The 22,027-nt window shown below is 46.0% G+C and overlaps 1 protein-coding gene across 1 annotated transcript in view; it reads left to right on the top strand.

The window, feature by feature from the left end:
- The window catches only part of CRACR2B (calcium release activated channel regulator 2B), a 72,063-nt gene that overhangs the window by 3,358 nt on the left and 46,678 nt on the right, over positions 1-22,027 (top strand). The window contains exon 2 of the mRNA XM_075928240.2: positions 20,463-20,724. Within this exon, the coding sequence (XP_075784355.2) occupies positions 20,521-20,724 (204 nt within the window). The 5' untranslated portion in view covers positions 20,463-20,520. The remainder of the gene's footprint in view (positions 1-20,462; positions 20,725-22,027) is intronic.

Raw genomic sequence — 22,027 nt, 5'->3', positions numbered from 1 at the left:
GGATTTAAGACAGGATCCCTTCCAACCTTTGAATTGAAGCAGTCCCATATTGATTCATAGGATAGATGGTGTCTCTTTGTGTTCTTCAACCATGATATGTGGAAACCACCACCATGGGTGAAGATCTGATGGAGATGTCTGTAGCCTCTAATCTTTGTTGCCAATATCAGTAGAGAGGCCAGCCAATCACTGACCAAGAAATCTGGACCTTGACAAAAACAATCGACTATCCCTGTTTTAGGCTACGCTGTGCGTTGCCATCTCCAACTATTCAAAAAAAGTCATGAGTTTGGCTTAAAAATTGTGAGAATTTTCAAAATAACAAGTTGTGAGATTTGTTTGCTGTATTTTCTGGTTTCTCAGCCTTTCACATGCACTTAAATAGTGTTTTCATGCTTTTCTCTGCAATCAGGAGGGCTAGGGTCTTTTTTTTTTTTTCATTTTTAAAATGAAAGCTGAGAGTCTTGTTTAATCACATGACTACAAAGCTGGACTTTCAGGAAACAAGCAAATATTGTGAGACTTGTGACAAAATCATGAGAGTTGACATCACTGTAACCACCTTAGTTTGTCTGTTGTGGGCCGGGTGGCAATTCTGGCCCCGTGAACTTTGAATCAAAGCCAGAGCTCTGTTGGATTCTCCTGGCCTTAGCCCAGGTTGGGAGAATGAGTTCTGCATCCCCCAGATGCTGGTAGGTAGACTTTCCCAGTAGGTACTCCCCCTTTGCCACCTGTGGCAGTGCTCTGTGACTCAAGTCTAGTGCTGGCACAGACTCCGAGAATGCTTTTTATGATTCATAGGTTTTTTCGTGAAGGCAGTGGGGGATGTTTGCTGCTGGCATGCTAAATCAGCCACTGATGTTCTAAGCTGATAGCTAAGGCTGGAGGAAACTAAAATGATAGATTGTTATGCCTGCATGGGAGGATGATGATAGCATTCACACCCTGGTCTCTAGGGGTATGTCTGCAGTATGGTTAAGAGGTGAGAGTGTAGCACATGCAGGCATACCTACACTAGCTTTGCTACCTGGGTAAATTACACAGTGTAGCCATGTCAGCATGCTGCCATGGGCTAGCTGCCAGAGTACATACCCAGGTTCCGGATGGGATTGTACTTGGATGGCCGTCTGTCAACACATGTATGTGTGCAGGTGTGATTTTTTTTTTTAAATCTCTATAGCAACAGCTAGAGAGAGACTCTCTAAGGGTGCGTCTACACAGCACCCTAACCTCAAAATAAGATACAAAATTTGATTGAATTTTGAAATAGGCTATTTTGAAATTTGGTGTGTCTACACAGTGTCACATTTCGAAATAACACACTGTTTCGCAACATCCCTTAACCATCGTGGAACGAGGGTTACCGGGATGTAAAAATAGTGCGTCCATTATTTCGAAATAATGGGCGGCTTGTGTAGATATGGGGTAGCTATTTTGATATACCTCCAGTATCCCGAAATACCTGTGCACTGTAGGCGTACCCTAAGGGATGTCTATACTGCAGTCATAAGGAATAAGAACATAAGAATGGCCATACTGGGTCAGACCAAAGGTCCATCTAGCTCAATATCCTGTCTGCCAACAGTGGCAAATGCCAGGTGTCCCAGAGGGAGTGAATCGAACAGGTAATGATCAAGCGATCTCTCTCCTGCCATCCATCTCCATCCTCTGACAGAGGCTAGAGACACCATTCCTTACCCATACTGGCTACCGTATTTTCCGGCGTATAAGGCTACTGGGCGTATAAGACGACCCCCTAATTTTTTAGTTAAAAGATAGGGTTTCGTCTTATACCCCAGTGCCCCTCCACCTCCCCGGCTTTGCTCCCGGTGTCCCTGGTCTGCTGGAGACGGTCCCCAGGAGACCAGGGACACCGGGAGCAAAGCCTCTGAGGACGCCCCGGCAGCGGGACAGTGGGATGCCCCGCCGCCGGCTTCCCCCGAGGCTTTGCAAAGCTGCAAAGCTGTATACCCGGCGTATAAGACGACCCCCGATTTTTGGGGGATGTTTTTTAACATCAAAAGTCGTCTTATACGCCGGAAAATACGGTAATAACCATTTATAGACTTAACCTCCATGAATTTATCTAGTTCTCTTTGAAACCCTGTTATAGTCCTAACCTTCACAACCTCCACAGGCAAGGAGTTCCATAGGTTGATTATGCACTGTGTGAAGAAGAACTTCCTTTTATTTGTTTTAAACCTGCTGCCCATTAGTTTAATTTGGTGGCCCCTAGTTCTTATATTATGGAAACAAGCAAATAACTTTTCCTTATTCACTTTCTCCAAACCACTCATGATTTTATAGTCCTCTATCATATCCCCTCTTAGTCTCCTCTTTTCCAAGCTGAAAAGTCCCAGTCTCTTTAATCTCTCCTCATATGGGACCCATTCCAAATCCCTAATCATTTTAGTTGCCCTTCTCTGAATCTTTTCTAATGCCAGTATATCTTTTTTGAGACAAGAAGACCACATCTGTCCATAGTGATAGAAATGTAGCCGTGTTAGTCTGGGGTAGTTGAAGCAAAATGCAGGACAATGTAGCACTTTAGACTAACAAGATGGTTTATTAGATGATGAGCTTTCGTGGGCCAGACCCACTTCCTCAGATCAAATAGTGGAAGAAAGTAGTCACAACCATATATACCAAAGGATACAATTTAAAAAAAATGAACAAATATGAAAAGGACAAATCACATTGCAGAACAGAAGGGGGATGTGGGGGGGTGGGAAGGGGGAGGAAGGAAGGTAAGTGTCTGTGAATTGCTGATATTAAAGGTAGGGAGAGTGGGATGTTTGTGAGTTAATGGTATTACAGGTGATAATTGGGGAAACTGTCTTGGTAATGGGTGAGAAAGTTCAAAGACTTGTTAAGTCCTTGTTGGTAAGTGTCGAATTTTAACATGAATGACAGTTCAGAGGATTCCCTTTCAAGTGCAGATGTAAAAGGTCTTTGTAGCAGAATGCAGGTGGCTAAGTCATTTAGAGAGTGTCCTTTCTGGTTAAAGTGGCAAGAAACTGTTTTCTCTTTGTGATCTTGTCTGATATCTGTCATCTGTCCATAGTATTCCAGGATTATTTGAAACTGCAAACCTGCCTATAGGCCGTTATGCGTTAGTATTAATCCAGATTTGGGAACTCAGCTGGACCAGAGTTATCAGTGCTGGGGAGAAAGATATCCCTGTCTACAAGAAGCGCTTGAGGGTGTCTTGAACAAGCTAACAAATACAGTAAGCTTCCGATAATCCAGCACTTTTAGGACCCGGGGGTACTGGATTATCAGATATGCCGGACTATTGGAAGGGGGGGCTATGAGAGGGTCTGGGATGGGGGGGATGCCACCCCATACCCCTCATAGCCCACCCTTCCGATAGTCCGGCTTTGCCCCAGGTGTCCCCGATTCAGCTAGTTTCAGCAGAGGCTGAATGGGGAAGCTGGGCGCAGAGCAGCTCCAATTGTCCGGCCGCCGGAGCACTTCCGGGTTCCTGATGGTGCCGGACCATCAGGAGTGCCGGAGCATTGGATGCCGGACCAATGGAGTTTTACTGTACTCAGAAGGTCTAGTGGCCAGATGAAGACCTATGAGCTTACTCTAGGCCTGGGGTTGTCATAGCACTGTAGCATGGGATAGGGATGTAAGGGAGTAATCAACTACAGTACTCAGCTACCTATAAGCCTATGCTTACTGGGTAATCGAGTCTAGTACTCGCTTCCCCACCTACCTCCACCACCTAGTTTGCTGCTTCTGTGTCATAGGAGGAGGAGGAAGTTTGTTTCTCTTAGGTACTTATGGCCTTCATCACTGTAGTATCTGAGCATATCACAGTCTTTAATGTATTTATCTTCACAACATCCCTGTGAGGTAGGGCAGTGCTCCGACCCCCTTTTATACATGGGGACCTGACCCACAGAGAGGCTAAGTGACTTGTCCAGGGTCATGTAGAGAGGCTGTGGCAAGGCAGGAAACTAAACTCAAATCTCCTGAGAATCTTAATTATTTGTCTTCCTGATCTGTGGTTTTATAGGGGGAACCTTCTGGTGCAACTCTCAAAGTCTTAGTGTGAGCATATTGGCACTTATTGATCGAATATGCTAATGACAAAGAAGGGGGTCTCAATTATAAAAAGAAAAAAAGCAAACTGGCATCATGCTAAGGAAAAGCAGAAAAGAAAAAATCATATCCACCATGGTCTTTTCCGAAGAGGTTACAATGAAATTGGACAAAATCTTATTAGGCAAGAGATTTTATTTGCCTCTCTGGTTTCTTGGTGGGTGGATGTGTTTCTGTTGGGGCTTTTTTGTTTTTTCTGTTGCTGGCTCCTGGACAGGAAGGTTGGAGAGTCTCATATGTTTTCTGTATGGCTCTGCAGCCTGCATTCTATCATGTGAGTAAATGCTGTGTTCACTGAGCTGTAATGACTAGGCGTAACATGATGCCACTGTTGGGATGAAAACGTCTACTTGGAGTGAATGGGCTGCCTTCATAAAAGAATGAAACTCAACTCAGTGTTGTCTGTATACCTGCTTCTGCCTTCGTCTGGTCCTAATCTGAAGGCAGGGAGTATGGTGACCGCACAGAGTGCCCAGAGAAATCCAGCTGAATGACTGTGACTGAGACACAGAGACAAAACTAAGAGGCCATCCATGGATATTTCTCAGCTTCACAGCTCCCTCTCCTTGGTTGATGTGGTAAGAACGCCCCCTCCTGTCTTAATTTGCTTTAGCTATTGGCTTTGTGTGGGAGACTTGGCCTACTCTAGAGGAGGCAAAATGTATCTAAACCTCAGTTCTGGAAGTCATGGCTACGTTCTGGCTGGGATTCGTGGGCTTTCCTGGACTAGCTAGGAACTGAGAGGCAGGTGTGAATGTGATGGAACTGTCTTAGGAACTAGCAGGGGCCTGCGTAGCTTGTAGCTCTGAAACTGTGATGCAGAAGGTGTGGGGGGCAACTCTCCCATGGGTGATATCGCTAGTGACAGGGCTGCTTGCTCTTACCTTTGTTTCCTGGCGGGATGATCACCTGCCAAGGACCATCTAACCTTACCTATTGGCTTTTCACCTGTGGTGGTTGTAAGAAAATCCTGCCAAAAATGCTGGCGGCTTCCTGTCTCCTAGACACAATGACAGCTTTCAGGCCCAAGAGCAACCAATTTCTCTCCTGCTTTTCCCTTCTTAGCTAACGAGAATTCCCCAATGTCTCTAATCTACCTCTAAACTAGAATTTAAAGGTCTATCAGGATCTCCAGAGTGATCTGACTCAACTATAACATACAACTCCAGTCTCCCCCCTTCCACGTGTGGGTTAGTAGCCTTAAGCTTCAGTACTGATGTATAACAGGTTTCAGTTCTTTGCTGTGTCAGAGGAAGTATTTGGATCATCCTGTTACTTTCCATGCAAATCTGGCTGCTGATTTAAGCTGTCATGTCAAGTGATTCATTTGCATTTCTTACCCCTCCCCCCCACGTGAACCAGTGTTACACAAAGGTCAGACCTCAGCAGCTGTGTGATGACAGAGAAATGTATTCATGGTCCCTGATCCTGGTGTCTTTAGCTTGTTTGTGCTGATGTCGTAAATTGTTCATGTCAGCACAGCTTTGCGATACTCGGTTAGCTTCTTGAGCGGCTCCTTTGCAGTAATGGACAATGGTGTAGGTTCTACCTAATTAGCTGATCAGTCTGGGAATGTATGGTCCTCTTTCCCACAGTTCCCAAGTGCCTAATGGTTATTAATGGATTTTATCTCCACAGTACCCCTGTGCAACAGGGAGGTAGCTTGAATGATAAAGAGCTGAGGCACAGAGAGATTAAATGACATGCCCAAAGTCACATGAGAAATGAACCAAAATCTTCCAAATCCCAGGGTAGTGTCTGAGTCACAAGGCTATCCGTTGTCACTAACACACACACACACTTTCTCTGTGTTTGGGTGGTGAGCAGAGGAAAGGGAGAACAAAGAAATTGAATAAACGCTAATAGAATATTCAAGTGGCAGTGTTAGAAGAGCAGAAGTCCCCTGAGAGACATTAATGAGATAGAGTTGCACACTGTATGTTTTAATCCACATTTTAAAAAAGATGTGGTGTACAGCAGAATTCCTAAACATTTATTTATTTTTCCCTTTTTCTCTGGTGCTGACTGCCGCTGCTTCTGTTAAGCTGGAGTACAGTAGTGAGCGAGGGTGCTCTTAGTGCGTATGTTATGTCTATGATTATTTTAGATTTGTGCCAAAACTTACTGGTCATTTTAAGTGCCCATCTGGAGATGTCTTTAAAAAATGTGATTTTTTTCAGAGAGTGGGCATTCTACCCTTTCTGAAAATCAGTTACCAAAATTTTCAGGCACCCAATCACTAGTCCCTTATGAAAAATCCTTGCTGCTGCCCTAATTTAGGACATATTAATGGCCCATAGGGTTTAATCAGTAGTATGAATTCTACCTGGAAATCCAGTTGTGCTAAGAACAGAATTTAAAAATCCATAAACAAAACACTCTAACTAAATCAAAAATCTTTTTGGCCTCTGTGGATGAACTCTCTTCCCTTTAGTCAGGAAAAGCAATATGGTCAGAGAAGCATTGCTATGGAAACCTTAACTTTTGCATTTCCTGGCCTATGCTTTACCCAAGTAACTTTAATGCTGCATTCACATGGCTTTGCTTTTTACTTGATAAGCTCAGTGTTTCAGTCTGCAAAAGTTCACAACTAGCTTCAGGGAAACCTAGTGATCATTGATAACATGTTGCTCAGATGTACAAAGCACTCTATGAGGTGACGATTGCTGTATGGGTTCATTGAAGACCACCATTCTCACTCCATTAATAACCTAAACCCAGTGGTCCCCAACCTTTTTAACCACAAGATCACTTTTTCAATTTAAGTGCAATGTAAGATCTACCTCAAACCCAAATACCTTTGCCCCACTTCTTTCCTGCCCCTTCTTTGAGGCCCTGCCCCTGCTCAACCCCTTCTCCGAGGCCTCACTCTGCTCAGTCCATCTCCCTTCCTCCCCCATCCTCACTCACTTTCACCAGTTTGGGGTAGCGGGTTGGGGTGCAACCTCTGGTCTTGGTCCAAGGGGTTCAGCATGTGGAAGGGGCTCCGGGCTTAGTCTAAGGTGGGGGATTGGGGTTCAAGAGGGGTTTCAGGGTGCAAGCTCTAGGAAGGAGTTTGGGTGCAGGAGGAGGTTCAGGGCTGGGACAGAGGTTCAGGAAGCAGGGTCTGGCTGGGCATGTATAGCTGAGATGGCTTCCAGGTGATGGAGCAGTGGGGTTAAGGAAGGCTTTCTCCTGCCCTGACCCTGAACCACTCCTGAAAGCAGCTGGCTTGTACAGCATTGGTTCCATGGCACCAAATGCTGCCCCTCAACTACAGGCACTGAGCCCACAGCTTCTACTAGCCACAGTTGCCCATTACTGATCAATGGGAGCTGCAGGAGTGGTGTCTGCAGGCAAGGACAGCATGTGGAGACCCCCTGCTCTGTCTCTCTCAGGGGCTGCAGGGACATGCCAGCCACTTCCAGGAGCAACAGTTACCATAGGGATAATTACTCCAGCCACAACAGGTTAGGCATTTTAGAACTCACTACTCAAAGAATTAAATTTAAGCACAAGAGATAAATGAAAATTATGAAATAGACAGACCAGTCAAAAACCAAAAATAACCCACTTTGCGAGCAATGAAAGAAGTAACAACAACCCGTGTGTGGTGTGTGTGTGTGTGTGTGTGTGTGTGTGTGTGTGTGAGAGAGAGAGAGAGAGAGAATGACAGACACACACACACACACACTGTGTGAGAGTGACAGCGATTTGCATTGCCAAGTCCCCTTCATTCTCTGTGAAGATGGGGTATAGGAGTGGGAGGAGGAGGGACACCCTGACATCAGCACCCCCTTTCTCTCTCCCACACCCTGAATAACAAGCAGGAGGCTCCCAGGAGGGCAGTTCCAAGGAAGAAGGGAGGGGCAACTGAAGTGCCAGCGCTTGATAGCTTCCTGGCCAAACCAGTTGATCACCTGTCAGAGGCTCCAAGATTTACCAGTAGATCCTGATCTACTGGTTGGTGACCACGGACCTAAACCCGTCTTTCCAAGCTGAAGAGCTGTTGTGTTGGTCCCCCCTCACCCTTTTGCTGCAGTGATTTGAAGACCCATGTGCCTTTGCGTGACAGCCTTTGCTACTGGATCGATACCTCTTCTTTCATTTTGGTATCTGAGCCATTAGATCATACTTCAGAAATTTCCTCAGATGTCCCTGCATTTACCTTTGCTCTCTGCAGGTCGTGTTATAGTTGGCTTCTGCAGCGATGGGGATTATTTTTGCAGTCCACATATCCTCCTTCCACAGGCTGTAAATCACATAACTGATAAAAAGCCGTTTAATTCAATTAATCTTCCAGCTGGAACACATTTAGAAGAATGTTTTCTCTCTAAGGAGCCAGTCACTTCCAACCATGCTGTCACTCACTCTTTGTATGTCATGACTTGTGTTTGCTGGACAAATATTATGCTTTGAGGGCTGCTGTGGTGGAGATATGATAGGCCCCTTATGGGAAGTGAAGGGGATTAAACCTAAAAGGTGAGTTGCCCTGTGGGGCCTCAGTATGTTTTTTCCTCTAGGACCTGTGATAAGGCTCCCAACCCAGCTGACAAGAGCAGAGAAGGCCAAGGACAGCTTTGTATTGGCTTGTAGCCCTGAATCCCTGTCTTTAAAAACAAACCCGAGTTTGTTGTCACGCATTGTCCAGGGCTGGCTTTTCCTTTTCAGTGTTAGTGGAGAAAACCAGAGAGAGGGGAAGGCTTTGGATGGTGCCAGGAAAAGGGAGGCCAGCAAAGGCTGGTTTAATAGGGAACTAATGGGGACTCTGCTGTGGAGGGCCAGTCCCACTTTAGCCAAATGTTTAACTTTTCTCCCTCTCTCTGTCCGAAGCTCTGTGTGCTTCTCTTTGTAAGCAGGTAGCAAAGCACACAAAATGGGGACAAACATGGCAGAATTTCCAATGGGAGTCCAAGTACCTACTGAAATTCTAGAGAAGATGGGTGGGCAAAAGGGCCTCTATAGGCTGCATCTGGCCGCCAAGCGGGTTGATCTGGCCTGCAGAGATCCTGCTGCTCCCCAGGCCAATTACGGTCTGGGGGCGGGGGAGCGCACGAAACTTCCTCCTGCCCTGGCAGGACCACGCAGCACTTTAAAGAGCCACACACTCCTTGCAGAGCAGGAGACGTCACGTGCTCCCTCACACCCACGCCCTGATTGGCCTGGGGATGGAAGGAGTGCGGGAAGTTTCCTCTGCCCTCCCCCCAGACCACTCATGATCTGTGGGTGGGGTAGCCCAGAAGCATCCTGGCCCCACCCTTTCCAGTTTAGGCCCCGCCCCTTCCAGGGCCCACCCTGTCTTAGGCTGTTTTTGAAATCCCAGCCATGGCTGCCCAGTCACAGTGTAGCCTTTTACCTCATGCTCTTACTACTTTGCTCATTTCCTGTCTTGCCTGAGAAAGCTCTTCCAAAACAGAGAGGGACACAAATCCTCCTTCTTCAGTGCATTAAACCAACCACTAACAAACAAGGGTTAGGAGGGATCTTTCCCTTGGGCCTGCGGCAGGTTATTCCATTATTGCCATGTTCAGAGCATCTTCTGAAGCAGCTGGCACTGGAGGTACTGGGGACTGGTAATCTCTATGCTCCTAAAGGAAACAGCTTATCCCAGAGCAAAGTACCCTATAACTTGACCTAGGGATGTAAGCGACTAATTGACTATCCGTTAAGCAAAAGCTTATTGGATAGTCGACACACTAGTTGACTAGTTGCTTCCCCCATCCCTTGCTGCCTCTATTAGAAAGAGGCAGCAATGGAGAGAGGGGGAAGGAGAGGGTGCTGGGGGGAGCCAGTTTAAAAGAGAGTTTCCTCCAGCTCCATGGGAGGGGACAGGGGTGCAGTGGCGGCATTCCAACTTTGAAATGTATAAGATCCCCAGCAGGAGGGCATTTGTCTAGTAATGTAAACTCCTTCGGAATGCAATCGGAACAGCTGAACAAAGGATGCAATGTCTTACTTATTTGCCTCCCCTGTATCTCCACATCCCAGGTTATGAAGTGACTCCTGCCAGGTGCTGGGGAGATCTGCAGGAGAGGCCAACTCTGTACAGCAAATACATTTAAATAACCATTGTGACCCTTGGAAGCATTAGCTCAAGGTTCCCCCCCTCTACCAAAGAACTCAATGGATCTGTGCTCTGATCTACTAAAGTAAAGTCCACGATTCTGTAGGGCAAATGTGAACTACACCAGCGGAGCTGGACAGACTAACGGAATGGAGTTTGTTGTAAGTTTCTAGAGGGCCTAACCAAGATCAGGGCGTCATACTAGGAATCTTACCTATGCCCAGTTAGGGAGAGTCCCTGACCCCAACAGATTTGCAATCTGAATAGACAAGTCAGAAAAGCGGTGGGAGAAAAGAATAATAGTACTTCCTACTTACAGATGAGGAGCTGAGTTGCAGTGAGACTGAGGGGAATTTTTGAAAGTGCACTGGTGTAGCCTAAGCCAGCTCTCTCTGTCTTCAGTAGCTACAGCATTAGACTGAAGCCCGGTGGACTGGTCTGACCTAGTAAATGCCCAATGTGCAATATACCAATGCTGACAGGAAATGTGAGCCCTGTTTACCCTTTGGGTCAGAACATGAATCACGGGATACAATTTTAAGAATATAATTTGCACTGATTTTTCTGAAATAAGAAGCCATTGTCTATATTCATTACCAAGCTTCTGCAATGTATTGACAGGAATATAGAATCAGTGTATCAAACTGTGTAATGAGTTCTCAGTGGGAGGATTTTATTGGCAAAGATCATGTCAAATATAGGTCATTGTTGCAGGCAAAAGAAACTCTTGCTTGTTTTCAAATTAAGATAGTGTCACTATTCAAACAAACCTGAGTATGGTGAGAACAATATTTTTACTGGAACTATGCTCTTCTTTCTTTCTTTAAACTTCCATGGGAGAAAGAAAGAGGGGGTGGAGAAACTAGGATGGACAGCAACTTAATTTATTTGTTATTGGTTCCACTGTATCTTCAATGGTAAGGCCTTTTCCATCTGTCTGTGTGTTCCCTGAATAAGACTGTGCCAGGTGATCTTTTCTGGCATATTTTATGGCATAGTCACCAAGAAAGATTGCAGCAGTATTAGCACAGCCTGCTACCTAGTTCAGGCTAATCTCTTCCTGCTGAATAAACACCACCAAGGTTTTTGGATACTTTCCTGTTTCCTTGAAAAGATACAGTCCACTTGAAAGTTCGTCAATTAAAAAAGAGAAAACTGTAGTGATGTAGTTCCGGATATTATACCTGCTCCTGAGTTCCTGGGCCACCTGTTTCTTTCCCCAGTGGGGAGAGGGAAGTTTGCTTATTTTTTCACTATTGTCCCTGTTTTTAATGGATTTTCTCCCCTCTGTGTTGCTGTATGAAAATAAATCTCATACAGTGGAAAAAGTGACTTTGTTAACTTTAAAAACAATGAGCAGTCCTGGCACCTTAGAAACTAACAAATGTATTATCATGAGTTTTCATGGGCAACAGCTCACAAAAGCTCATGATATATTTGTTAGTCTCTAAGGTGCCACGGGACTGCTTGTTGTTTTTAAAGCTACAACTAATACGGTTACCCCTTAGAGGCTACGTCTAGACTGCAGGCTTCTTTTGGAAGAAGCTTTTCTGGAAGAGATCTTCCGAAAAAACTTCTTCTGAAAGAGAGCGTCTACACAGCAAAAGCTCATCAAAAAAGCGATCTGCTTTTTCGAAAGATAGCAGCCATTCAGTGTGGATTCTACCTTGCATTTAAGCTGTGATTACTGGGAACAGAATGGCCACCAATGCTCCTGTGCTTTTTCCTCCTTCCCCTTCTTTCAAAAGAACTCCCTCTTCCCTGTCTGCACAAGCCTTTTTCCGAAAGAGCTCTTTTGCAAAAAGGCTTCTTCCTCATAGAAAGAGGTTTACCAATGTGGGGAAAAAACCCCCTCTGTTCTTTTGATATTTTTCAAAAGAACGCAATTACAGTGTGGGCGTAATTGAAGGTTTTTCAGAAAAACTGCTGTTTTTCCGAAAATGCTCTGCAGTGTAGACATACGCTGAGACTTCATTAACTTTAGCCTTTTGAGCCTCAAATTAATAGGTATCCGAATTCCTTAGGCAGTTTTGCAAACCTCGAGTTAACTAAGAGTTATGATTATAGTACTGTGGTTGGTGTGTGGAGCTGCTCTTTCGTCCAGTGTGGCAGTAAGTGGCTGAGGAAAGCCACTGTGGCTGGGTGGGATGGAATGGGAGCTGCAAGGTGTTAATTAAGGGCCACTCTAGAGGGAGCCAGGGCACAAGCAGAGGCAGCAGGAGCTGCCCCACCTCAAGAGTCTCGATTAAAGGGAGGCAAAGGCATGGGGGCTGCACTTGGAAATTTGACATCTCCTGTGTGTCTGTGGCTGTGAAGGGCCAGATACTTGCTTCCTGCCACTGTGGGAAAATCACTGCCAGCTCTGCTATACGGCCGCTCTCCGAGTTACGAACCAACACTTGGTCCGTAACTCAGACTGTTCGTAACTCGGATCCCATAGAGTTACATGGCGACCGCGCTGTTCGTAAGCGTGGATCGCCGTTTGTAACTCGGATCTGCATTTACGACCACTTTGGTCGTAAATGCGGATGGTCGTAAGTGGAGGTGGCCGTAAGTCGGGGAGCGGCTGTATTCCTGTGCTGGTTTTGGAGCTTTCCACTTGGCCAAGTGCTGGATAACATGGCTTTTAGGGGAAATGATTTTGTACATGATCCAGTAATAATCCCCAATAGCTACCACTGTCTGACTAGGGCACAAATGTCACTGTGCTCTGCCTATATGTTGATACTGCTTCCATAGTAACTTATGTAATTGCCAGAAGGGCAGAGGAGAAAGCAGAGAAGAGTGAGGAATAAATAAAGTAAGTGGCATAAACTCTATTGGAATGTAAGGACTTGTAAAGTTTTTGTTGCCTCATGCTGTAAAATCAACCTGTGATGGAACCACTCACCAGTAGTACACTCATCCCTAACGCCTGCAATAATAATTTAGAAGAGGGGCGGGGAACCTCAGGGGCCACTGACCCAAATTAAAATCGGTCAGGGGCCACCCAGAAGAGAGAAGCAAAAACAAACAAACAAGCATCTCTCACCTCCCCAAACAAACAAACAAACAAACAACTCACAACACCTCACTGACCTTGTCCCCAAGTGAGGAGGAAAAAACCCTTCACAGATGTGGCCCTCAACTGAGAAACAGGAAGAAGACGACACTCCCTCACCTCAAGCTCCAGTCAGATGAGTTTGGGGTAGAGCGTGCAGTACTGAGGCTCAGGGCTTTTCAGGGACAGATTAACTCTTCAAGGGGCCCGGAGGGATGCATTTGTCTTCATGCAGCTCTGTGAGTTACATAGAAGTGCCCCCTGTAAGCACTGGCCCCTGCTGCTCCTAGTGGCTGGAAATGGCTGGGAAATCGGAAAAGGGTTTTTCTTCTCTCCTCATTCTCAACAAATGTCTAGATTGTTTTAAACTCAGAACTTAAAAATCATCTTTGGGCAGAGCCCCAGGCAACGCCAGATTTATGCCACTTGATTTCTCAGACATAAAATCTCCCCACAAGCAGCTTTGCACTTTCTCACATGGCACCCCTTAGGCATGGGAGGAGCTCTCTGCAAGTAGCCAGCTCTGAAAATAACAAACATTCTGAACATACATAGGCACTTACTGATCCTGGTTCTGAACACTGAGACTGGGCACGTCGTTTAGCCAGTTGGCGTCTCAGTTTTCCTGGTCTGCGAAACAGCAATTGGACAGTCACTGTCTGCTAGGAGGGCTGAGTCATTAATGTTTGTACAGCGCTCTGAAGATAGATAAGGCCTGCAAGGACTAATACAGTGGTTCCCAAACTTTTTGGCATCATGCCCCACTTATTGATTTTTGAAAAAACCCTCCCCCCCCCCCCCCACCCCGGCCAAAAAAAAGCAGCAAAACTTGTTGAGGAAAAAAAAAAACTGAGCGGGGCAGCAAAACTTGATTTGGGGGGGGGAGGCTGGGTCGCCTAGTGCCTTCCCCCCCCCCGGAATTTCTTCACGCCCCCCCCAGGGGGGCACACCCCCCAGTTTGGGAACCCATGGACTAATAGATGCCCTGCTCTCCTTTCGTACCTTTTCCAGCCTTGAATGAAGATGAAGAATTCCATACCTTAATTCCCTACAAGCTGTCAGAGACAACATTGTACGCAGAGAAGAGCCCTCAAGTCCCATCCACCCAGGAGCAGCATTAGTGTAATGAGGTGCTAACGGCCACCAGTATTTTAATCAGGTCACTTTAGACCTATTTTCAAGCCTCCTGTTGACACAAACACCACCAGCCCGCAGCCCTGTTACAATAAAAAAGAGACTAGAGACTTACTAACTCTCTCGTATGTCATGTCCAATTAGGAAGGGTCTTATTTGTACTCCAAAAATAGTCAGGTACAAACACACCCACAGATAATCCTTGCCCCAGACCACGTCCAGACTAAATAGACAAGCTAGAACCCAGCTGTGAGGAGATACAGGTACTGCATGGCCAAGCACTGAAAACCACAAGTTGGACACCAAAAAGTGAGATTGGTTTAAAAATCTTGAGATCTCCCCACAAAATAGCTGGTGGGGGAGGGGGGGAGTGTTGCCTTTTGGCTTGTGAGCTTTCAGGTCCCACTTTCAAGCTTTAGTCTCCAAACATAAGGTTAGCAGCTCACTACTACTTTTTATTGTTTTCATGAAAGCTGGGATTCTCCTGTGACCAAGAGCTTAGGGGGGAGGGGGCTTTAAATAAAACATCAGCTACCGTGAGACTCACGATTAAACTCATGAGAGTTGGCAACAGGCCCAGGGAAGTAAAGTCATTTGGCCTAGACCATGCAGCAGGGCAGAGATAGACCCAGTATGGTCCTCTACCCTCTCTAGTTCACACTGCCTCTCTGGCACTGCTCAGCCCTGCTGGAAGCAAGTTTTGTGTTGTTCAGTGCTGACTCTTTATAGTTAACTAAAAGGCATAGTGATGTGGGATTAAATCCCCATTTGCACCCTCTGTGGGCTCCCTGCCTCAGTGAAGCAAGGCCTCCTGGGAGCATCTTGACTGGCGATTGATTCCACTGTGTCTAGGCTGGGACACTGAGTCCTAGGCTAAGGCCTAGGGTCCATTTCCACGAGGCCTTGTGAGGGAAGCTGTCCCACAGGATCGGGTGAGTGTCCTTGCTGCCTGCTGGGTCACAACAAAGCCTCTGGCAGGAAAGAGCTGCTGTAACCCGCACAACTTGGGTCCCATTCAGCCCAGGTTTGAGGTTGGTTGCATTCACCGTCAGCTCTTCAGGCAGTGTGTGCGTTAGAGCTGTGCAGCTATTGGATTCGGCGCGTGTCCTGCATCACACTACAACCATCCCATGGGGAAAGTGTCTGCTTTACACCGGCAGAACCAGCGACCCATCCAGGCATCCATAGAAACCGTATTAAGGTGCCACCTCCGTCAGCCCAGCTGTGCCAATACTGGCTTAGATTGAGATGACCATTCCCATCCAGGATCATGTAAATGAGTTTCCTACCCAGCTGGCCTGGGAGCAAGATAATCTTGAGGGTGCACCCATCCTTCCCTAGTATGTGCATCTCATTCTAACCTATAGTAAAATGTCCTGTTGTTTATTGGTTTGATCCTGAAGGCAGGGGCCCTACTGCAGCAGCCCATGTGGCTTGAGGTGAAGCACTGGGCACACGACCTGTAGTCTCGGTGGACTGTTCCTCAGGGATGAAGATGCCTGCTCTGTTGATGCAAGCTAGCTGTAGCTCTTGGGCTGCTGGAAAGCTGACCGTTCTGCCCCTCAGTTGGCCAGCACTTGGATACTTCTGGACTAAAATCCCCAGCATCTCTGAGTTCTTCTGCCCCAAAGAGTTCCAGTCTCTGTTCTTATGATGGGTATGCAGGTGAAGAAGAATTTCTTAATAAATAGTCACGGAGAGAAAAGTCGCTGAAAGTTTGGAGTGGTTTGCTTACCCTGTTCCCTTTTGTTCCATGTGTTTTTATTTCTGTTCAAGTCAGACCGGGTCACACGAAGGCCAGGGTCAATGGAGCATTCTGCACAAGAGAGAACTCTCTCACCTAGCAGAATTAATTAGCTAACCCTCTAGCTGTGTGATTCAAATCCTTTCAGATTCATTTTCCCAGCAGCAAGACCGAGCTCTTCTAATTAGAAGGCATTTAGTTCTGCTAATTATTTGGGAGTTATAATAAAGTGGGGCTCCTTTGACAAAATGATTATGTGCTGAGGGTGGAGAGTAGCAATTTGTGCTGGAGGTGGTTGATTCCAGCACATGAATAGGTCTCATAATTGGCCAAGAATATCCTGCCTCTTCAGCCTTTTATGTACCAAAAGCAAAGCGCTTTGGGCTGATTATCTATGTGGGCTGTTCCCACTTTTGAAATGGAAATTATTAATGTCTTGATGGGTAGGGTTGCCAGATAACTTCACAAAAAATCCTGAACATGATGGGGGAAAAAAAAGTCTTTAAATTCCTGCTCCCCCCACCAGACGCGGCAGGGGAAAAATGTCCCTGCCGGCCTTCTGTCCAAGAAAAACTTTCTGGTTTTTTTTTTACTGGACAGAAGATGCAATTACCAGACTGTCCTGGCAGTCTTATCGTTGGGGAAGATGAGGCCTTGTGAACATTGTCAGTGATGGACGCGATCCCACCACCACCTAGCTGTTCCTCAGAGCAGGCTTTTCCAGTGTCACACTTTTTTTTTTCTTCATGACCTCCCTTCTGTGCATTTCTGATGCTGCTCTTCTTGCCTCACAGTTCTTCTCTGCCCACCATCCACAGTACCCTCTAACCCTAACTGGCGCATCTGCCCATCCTTGCATAGCTAGAATCACCTTTATGTCATTTCCAGGTAACGCAGTGATCTCTGAAACAGCAAAACCGCCATATGTTCACATTCCAGGCAGCCCATGCTCTCTGCTTTCCACACGGCAGACGCTCTGAAGTGATGAGATTGGGGACTCCAGCAAGACTCAGCTCAGTTAACAGATGTGTAAGGATGGTGGTATCGCCACTACCTAACCTGACTTTGGCGCAGGGACAGATTATGTGGTGCTGGAAACCCCGGGCAAGAAGCTTTTGACTTTATGGGTCTCTGAATGTGAATTTACTTCACCACAGTATTGAGCAAACTGTGTCCCTTTTGGCTTAGACTGGAATTGGCTTATTCTCCTCTATCTGAGGAGAACAGTGTGAGTAGTGGTGGCTCTCTTTTTAAATAATTTTCCTGTGCTACTGGAGACCCCGAGGCTTGATGTCTGTGAAGGAATGGAAGCTGGTGGTCTTTTCAACACTTACCATGGAGGAAATCACCTGCTTATGAACTACTGATCTGGATGAACTCCTCTCTCCTGGGAACTTCTGGGCTGCATATAGACTGGCATGATTTTGCGGAAATACTTTTAATGGAAAAGTTTTTCCGTTAAAAGTATTTCCACAAAAGCATGTCTAGATTGGCACAGATGCTTTTGCGCAAAAAGTGCTTTTGTGCAAAAGCATCCATGGCCAGTCTAGATGTGATTTTGCGCAAGAAAGCCCCGATCGCCATTTTAGCCATCGGGGCTTTTTTGTGCAAAACAGTTCTTTCCTGTCTACACTGGCCCTCTTGCGCAAGTATTCTTGCACAAGAGGGCTTTTTCCCGAGCGGGAGTGTGAAAGTATTTGCACAAGAAGCACTGATTTTGCACATTACAAAGTCAGTGCTCTTGTGCAAATTCAAGTGGCCAGTGTAGACAGGTGGCAAGTTTTTGCCAGTCTAGACACACCCCTGCAGTATAGCCTGTTACCATCCATACTTGTCACCCACCAAGGTATAGCCACATAACCGGTCTCCTTAGCCATTTGTGAAACTACATAGTCAAACGATGGCTTTGGTGCGTGCCAACCCTGCAGCCTCAGTCCAGAATGTGAAAATCAAGCTGATCATTTTCTGTATAGATTCTGCAGTTAATGATACATGAGCTGGAACAGAGTCCAACTCAGTCTCCAGATGTTGTCAGACTACAGAGCTACAAGAATACTAAGTATAAAGGCTTATTATCTTAAACTGGGAGGAAGGAGTAATGAACACAATTGTAACAATACATACAAACGAATGGGCTCCCAGGCTACGTCTAGATTGCAGCGCTTTTCTGGGATCCCGGAGGATCTCAGAAAAGCAGTGCCTCATCCAAGGAATGCGTCCGCTTTCCCAAACATATTTTCAGAAAAGCAGACGTGCTCTTTCGCCATCCCTGTAAATCTTGTTTTACGAGGAAGAAGGGATGTGTCGAAAGAGGACTTTTTTCCAAAATTTGGTGCTGTGTAGACGCGCCACATTTTGGAAAAGCCACTTTCAAATGAACATCGGAAAAAGATACGCAATTTGCATACTGCAAATTGCATATCTTTTTCTGATTTAACTCTGCAGTCTAGATGTAGCCCCACACAGCTCAACTTCCAGTTTAGTTTCCATTGTTTACCAGGGACCCCTCAGCTTATCTGGAGATCTATATAGTGCATAGGGACATCTGAATAATATACTGTACAGAAATATGTCCTAATGGTTGCCACTGAAATTAAGAGACCGGATTTCTGAATGTATTCAGGAGACAGATCTCTTATATAAAAATGGCATCTTTTTACTCAGTCACTTTTCAAAGCAGAGCCACATTTTAACTTTCCAAATTGCAGTAATGAACAAAAAGTCAACAGAGCGCAGTACATAACTGCCCAGTCCTTTTGTACTCATGTCAGTTACTTCTTGCTTACGTACATGACATTCTTTGTCCTTCCAGCGTATCAAGAATGCAAATAAAAATTCACTCAGCTATTGTTCTTGAACCTGTACAATGGTTTTAATTTCTTGAAAATTAAATACATTCTTTGGCTCATGGTGCTAAATCTGTCTCAATCCCCCTGTACTGCTCACCCCTGCTCGTAACATATTGGAGATTGTTTTCTTTGGCAGCTGAAATTTGCGTGTACCGTGTATGTCTTTTTCTTCCTACAAAATGATATTTTTTTAATTCAAATTCTGTTTGGCAGCTTTTGAGTTCTCAGAACATGTAGGCTTTGGGGATAAGCAGGACAAAAGTTTGGTTTATTTATTTCATTTCCAACCTCAGGTCCCACACTAAAAATTTTCTGATTTTTCTTTATGCTTTAATAAAATGTGGGAGGGGAGTTGAAAGTCTACCCCACATTTTTAAAAAAAGTCAAAAATCAAAGTTAAAAGGCAGGGGAGGGGAACCAAGCTGAGGAGAGTGGGGAGGTGTGGGCCTTATGGTTTCTTCTCCCTATTCCAAGTAGTGAAAACTCTCCATGATTCCCCACTAAAATGGTCCTTTGTGCGTCAGCCTCCTGTTCTGCATTTTCAGCTCTGATCACCCTAGTGATGCAGATTTGACAGCTGTGGGGAGCCATCCCTAAACATTGGGAGAAGCTGTGAGCAGAAATCTGAAAGATCAGATAATGGGGTGTAGGGGAGCGTTGCTTTTCCAAAATTTAATTTTCTTTCTGTTTCCCTTGTGCCCCATCATGGAAACCTTCATCCCAAAGGATTTTTTCTTCCCCTCACTTTGCATCCCCCTCCCCACAGCTCATCTACAAAGGAAAGTGTGGGAGAGGCTGCTTTCTGAGCAGCTTTTAATTCTGCTGCAGGGTCATCATTGGGCAGCCATAGCTTACTACTTTCCCCTTGTCCTGCCTGAATAATTCACCCAGCCTGTGGAGTGAATGTCTAGTGCTGGGCACTGAATCCCTGGCCCCTGTAAGGAATGGTTATTTTCCCCATTATGCATGTCAGAAATTAAGGCACAGAGACTCAAGTGACTTGCCCATGGCAGAACCAGAAAGTGCACCCAGCTCTGTGCCTTAAACAATATGCTTCCATTAGCTGGTTCTTAAGGATTGCTGGGTTTGTTTAAATAAGGGATTTGCTCCTTCCTGTATCATTTGCTCTTCGTTTGTGATCCCATCCTGCTGAATCTTCCCTGGTAACCGGCTGTTGCTAATGGAGAACTATGACTTCACTGGAGAAGATGGGCCTGTCTTTGTGTGAGGGCATGGCAAGAGCCAGCCCCATTGTAGTCAGCAGCATGAGCGCTCTGGCGTCTATTCAGCAGTGCCTCTGCCTTGTTTGTGGTAGGCAGCCCTTTGGGAGGCGATCGGAGGTATGGCCCGCTCTCTGTTTGAGGCCTCTTCTCCTGCCTCCCCAGTCAGAGACTGAGGGGCTGTCAATATTGTGCTTCCGACCAAGGAGGCGTTACTAGGTAACCTGCAGTGCGTCGGCCTGTCTCTGAAGTGTGTGTGTGTGTGTGCATGGTGGGTAGGAGCATGTGTGAGCTGCAGCTCGTTTTTGTTTAACTGTTACAGCTTCCTCCACCGCAGCTGTTGGACTTGCCCCGGCCCTGGCAGGGAGAGCTTTGGAAAGATGGAGAGCCAGAGGAGAGAGCTCCTGGATGCCCTCTGGGAGAAAGATGAAGAGGAAGAAGATGGGATGGCTGCCAGTGCCACCTCCACCTTCCGCCTCAGCGAAGCAGAGGAGGTGCAGGTAGAGATGCTGGAAAAGGCCAGGGAGCTCTTTCAGTTGTGTGACAAGGAGAAGAAGGGCTTCATCACCAAGCTGGACATGCAGGTAAGGGGAGGAATCTGTCCTGCTCTGCTTCCGGGTAGGAAGCTCTGGAGTCCCATGAGACAGAAGGCTGCACTTGGGGACTGATTTGCCTCACACTGCTGGCTGCTCAAGGTCAGGCTACATATAGCCCATGTTGTCTCATGGCTCCACTCAGGTAGACTGTGCCAGTCGCCCGCTGGAAAACAGAGAGAACTGAAGCAGATTGACATTTTGTAATAGCCTTTTGATGGAAAATTTTCATTTTGGAGATGGAGAAGGGGGCGAGTTGTCCTCACCACCACTGCTACCCTGGCCTATTTGAGAGCTGGGGGGAGATTTCAGAAATCTGACACTTGTTTTAGTAAAATTTTGTATCCCATCTCCTCACCATGTCCCCTATAAGAGGACACATCACTTGGTTTTTGTCACCTTGGTCTGAGCTATCTTTTCTGGGAATAGTCTCTCTCCTTTTAAAAACTCGTTCAAAGACTTGATTATGATCCTGATGTAGAGAGACACATCTCTCTGCTGGCTATTTTGAGTTAAAATCTTGGAGGTTTCCAGGTGTTCCACAAGCAGAATAATTCTCTTTAGTGTACGTATCGGTACGGTCACACTGGGATTCTGTTCTGCCCCAGCTCTTTCTGAACAATTAACATTACCCACATATACAGTGTTTAATCAACAGGAGCTGTTGAGTCATTTTATGTCGGGCTGTGCAATGCCTCATTCCATGTGCTTTTGATAAGAGGCTCTGTTAAACTTTAGCCAGAGCTGTATGTTTAACAAACATGGTTCTTGTTGTGTGTATTATGGTGCATCAGCTGAGATAATGTCCTGTTGTGCTTGGTCTCTCTCTCTCTCTCTCTCTCTCTCTCTCTTCCCTCCTCCCTCCCCCCCCCTTCTTGGTCTATTTAGATTTGTATCCTTATTCTCATGGGGAGCTGAGGCAGAGAGAGATTAAATGACTTGCCCAAGGTCACACAGGAAGTTTGCGGCAGAGCTGGGAGTTGAACCAGATCATCTTCTGAATCGTAGTCCCCAAGATCATTTTTATAGGAGTAGTATGGGTGAAGGAGCTGCTATCACATTATGCAGTACTGCTAACTGGCCACATAGACATGATGATGGTCTGAGAGCCACAGCCAGCCCTCCTCAGTCTGAATGACAGGAAAAGTCCAGCAGATGATAGAGGACAACTAAAAATATAATAGTTGGTACTGGTGGCAGGTGGATTTAAGGCATGAATGCTCCTCAGAACCAAATAATCTGGAGAAAGCAAATTCCCCTCTGCACTGTTGTGCCCATTAATCCTGTTCTTGGG

This window comes from Pelodiscus sinensis, chromosome 5 (genome assembly GCF_052426305.1).
Source record: "Pelodiscus sinensis isolate ZL-2025 chromosome 5, ASM5242630v1, whole genome shotgun sequence".
In the NCBI taxonomy this organism is placed as follows: domain Eukaryota; kingdom Metazoa; phylum Chordata; order Testudines; family Trionychidae; genus Pelodiscus; species Pelodiscus sinensis.
The sequence above is the reverse complement of the archived record's forward strand: the minus strand, read 5'-3'. Positions and strand labels throughout refer to the sequence as shown.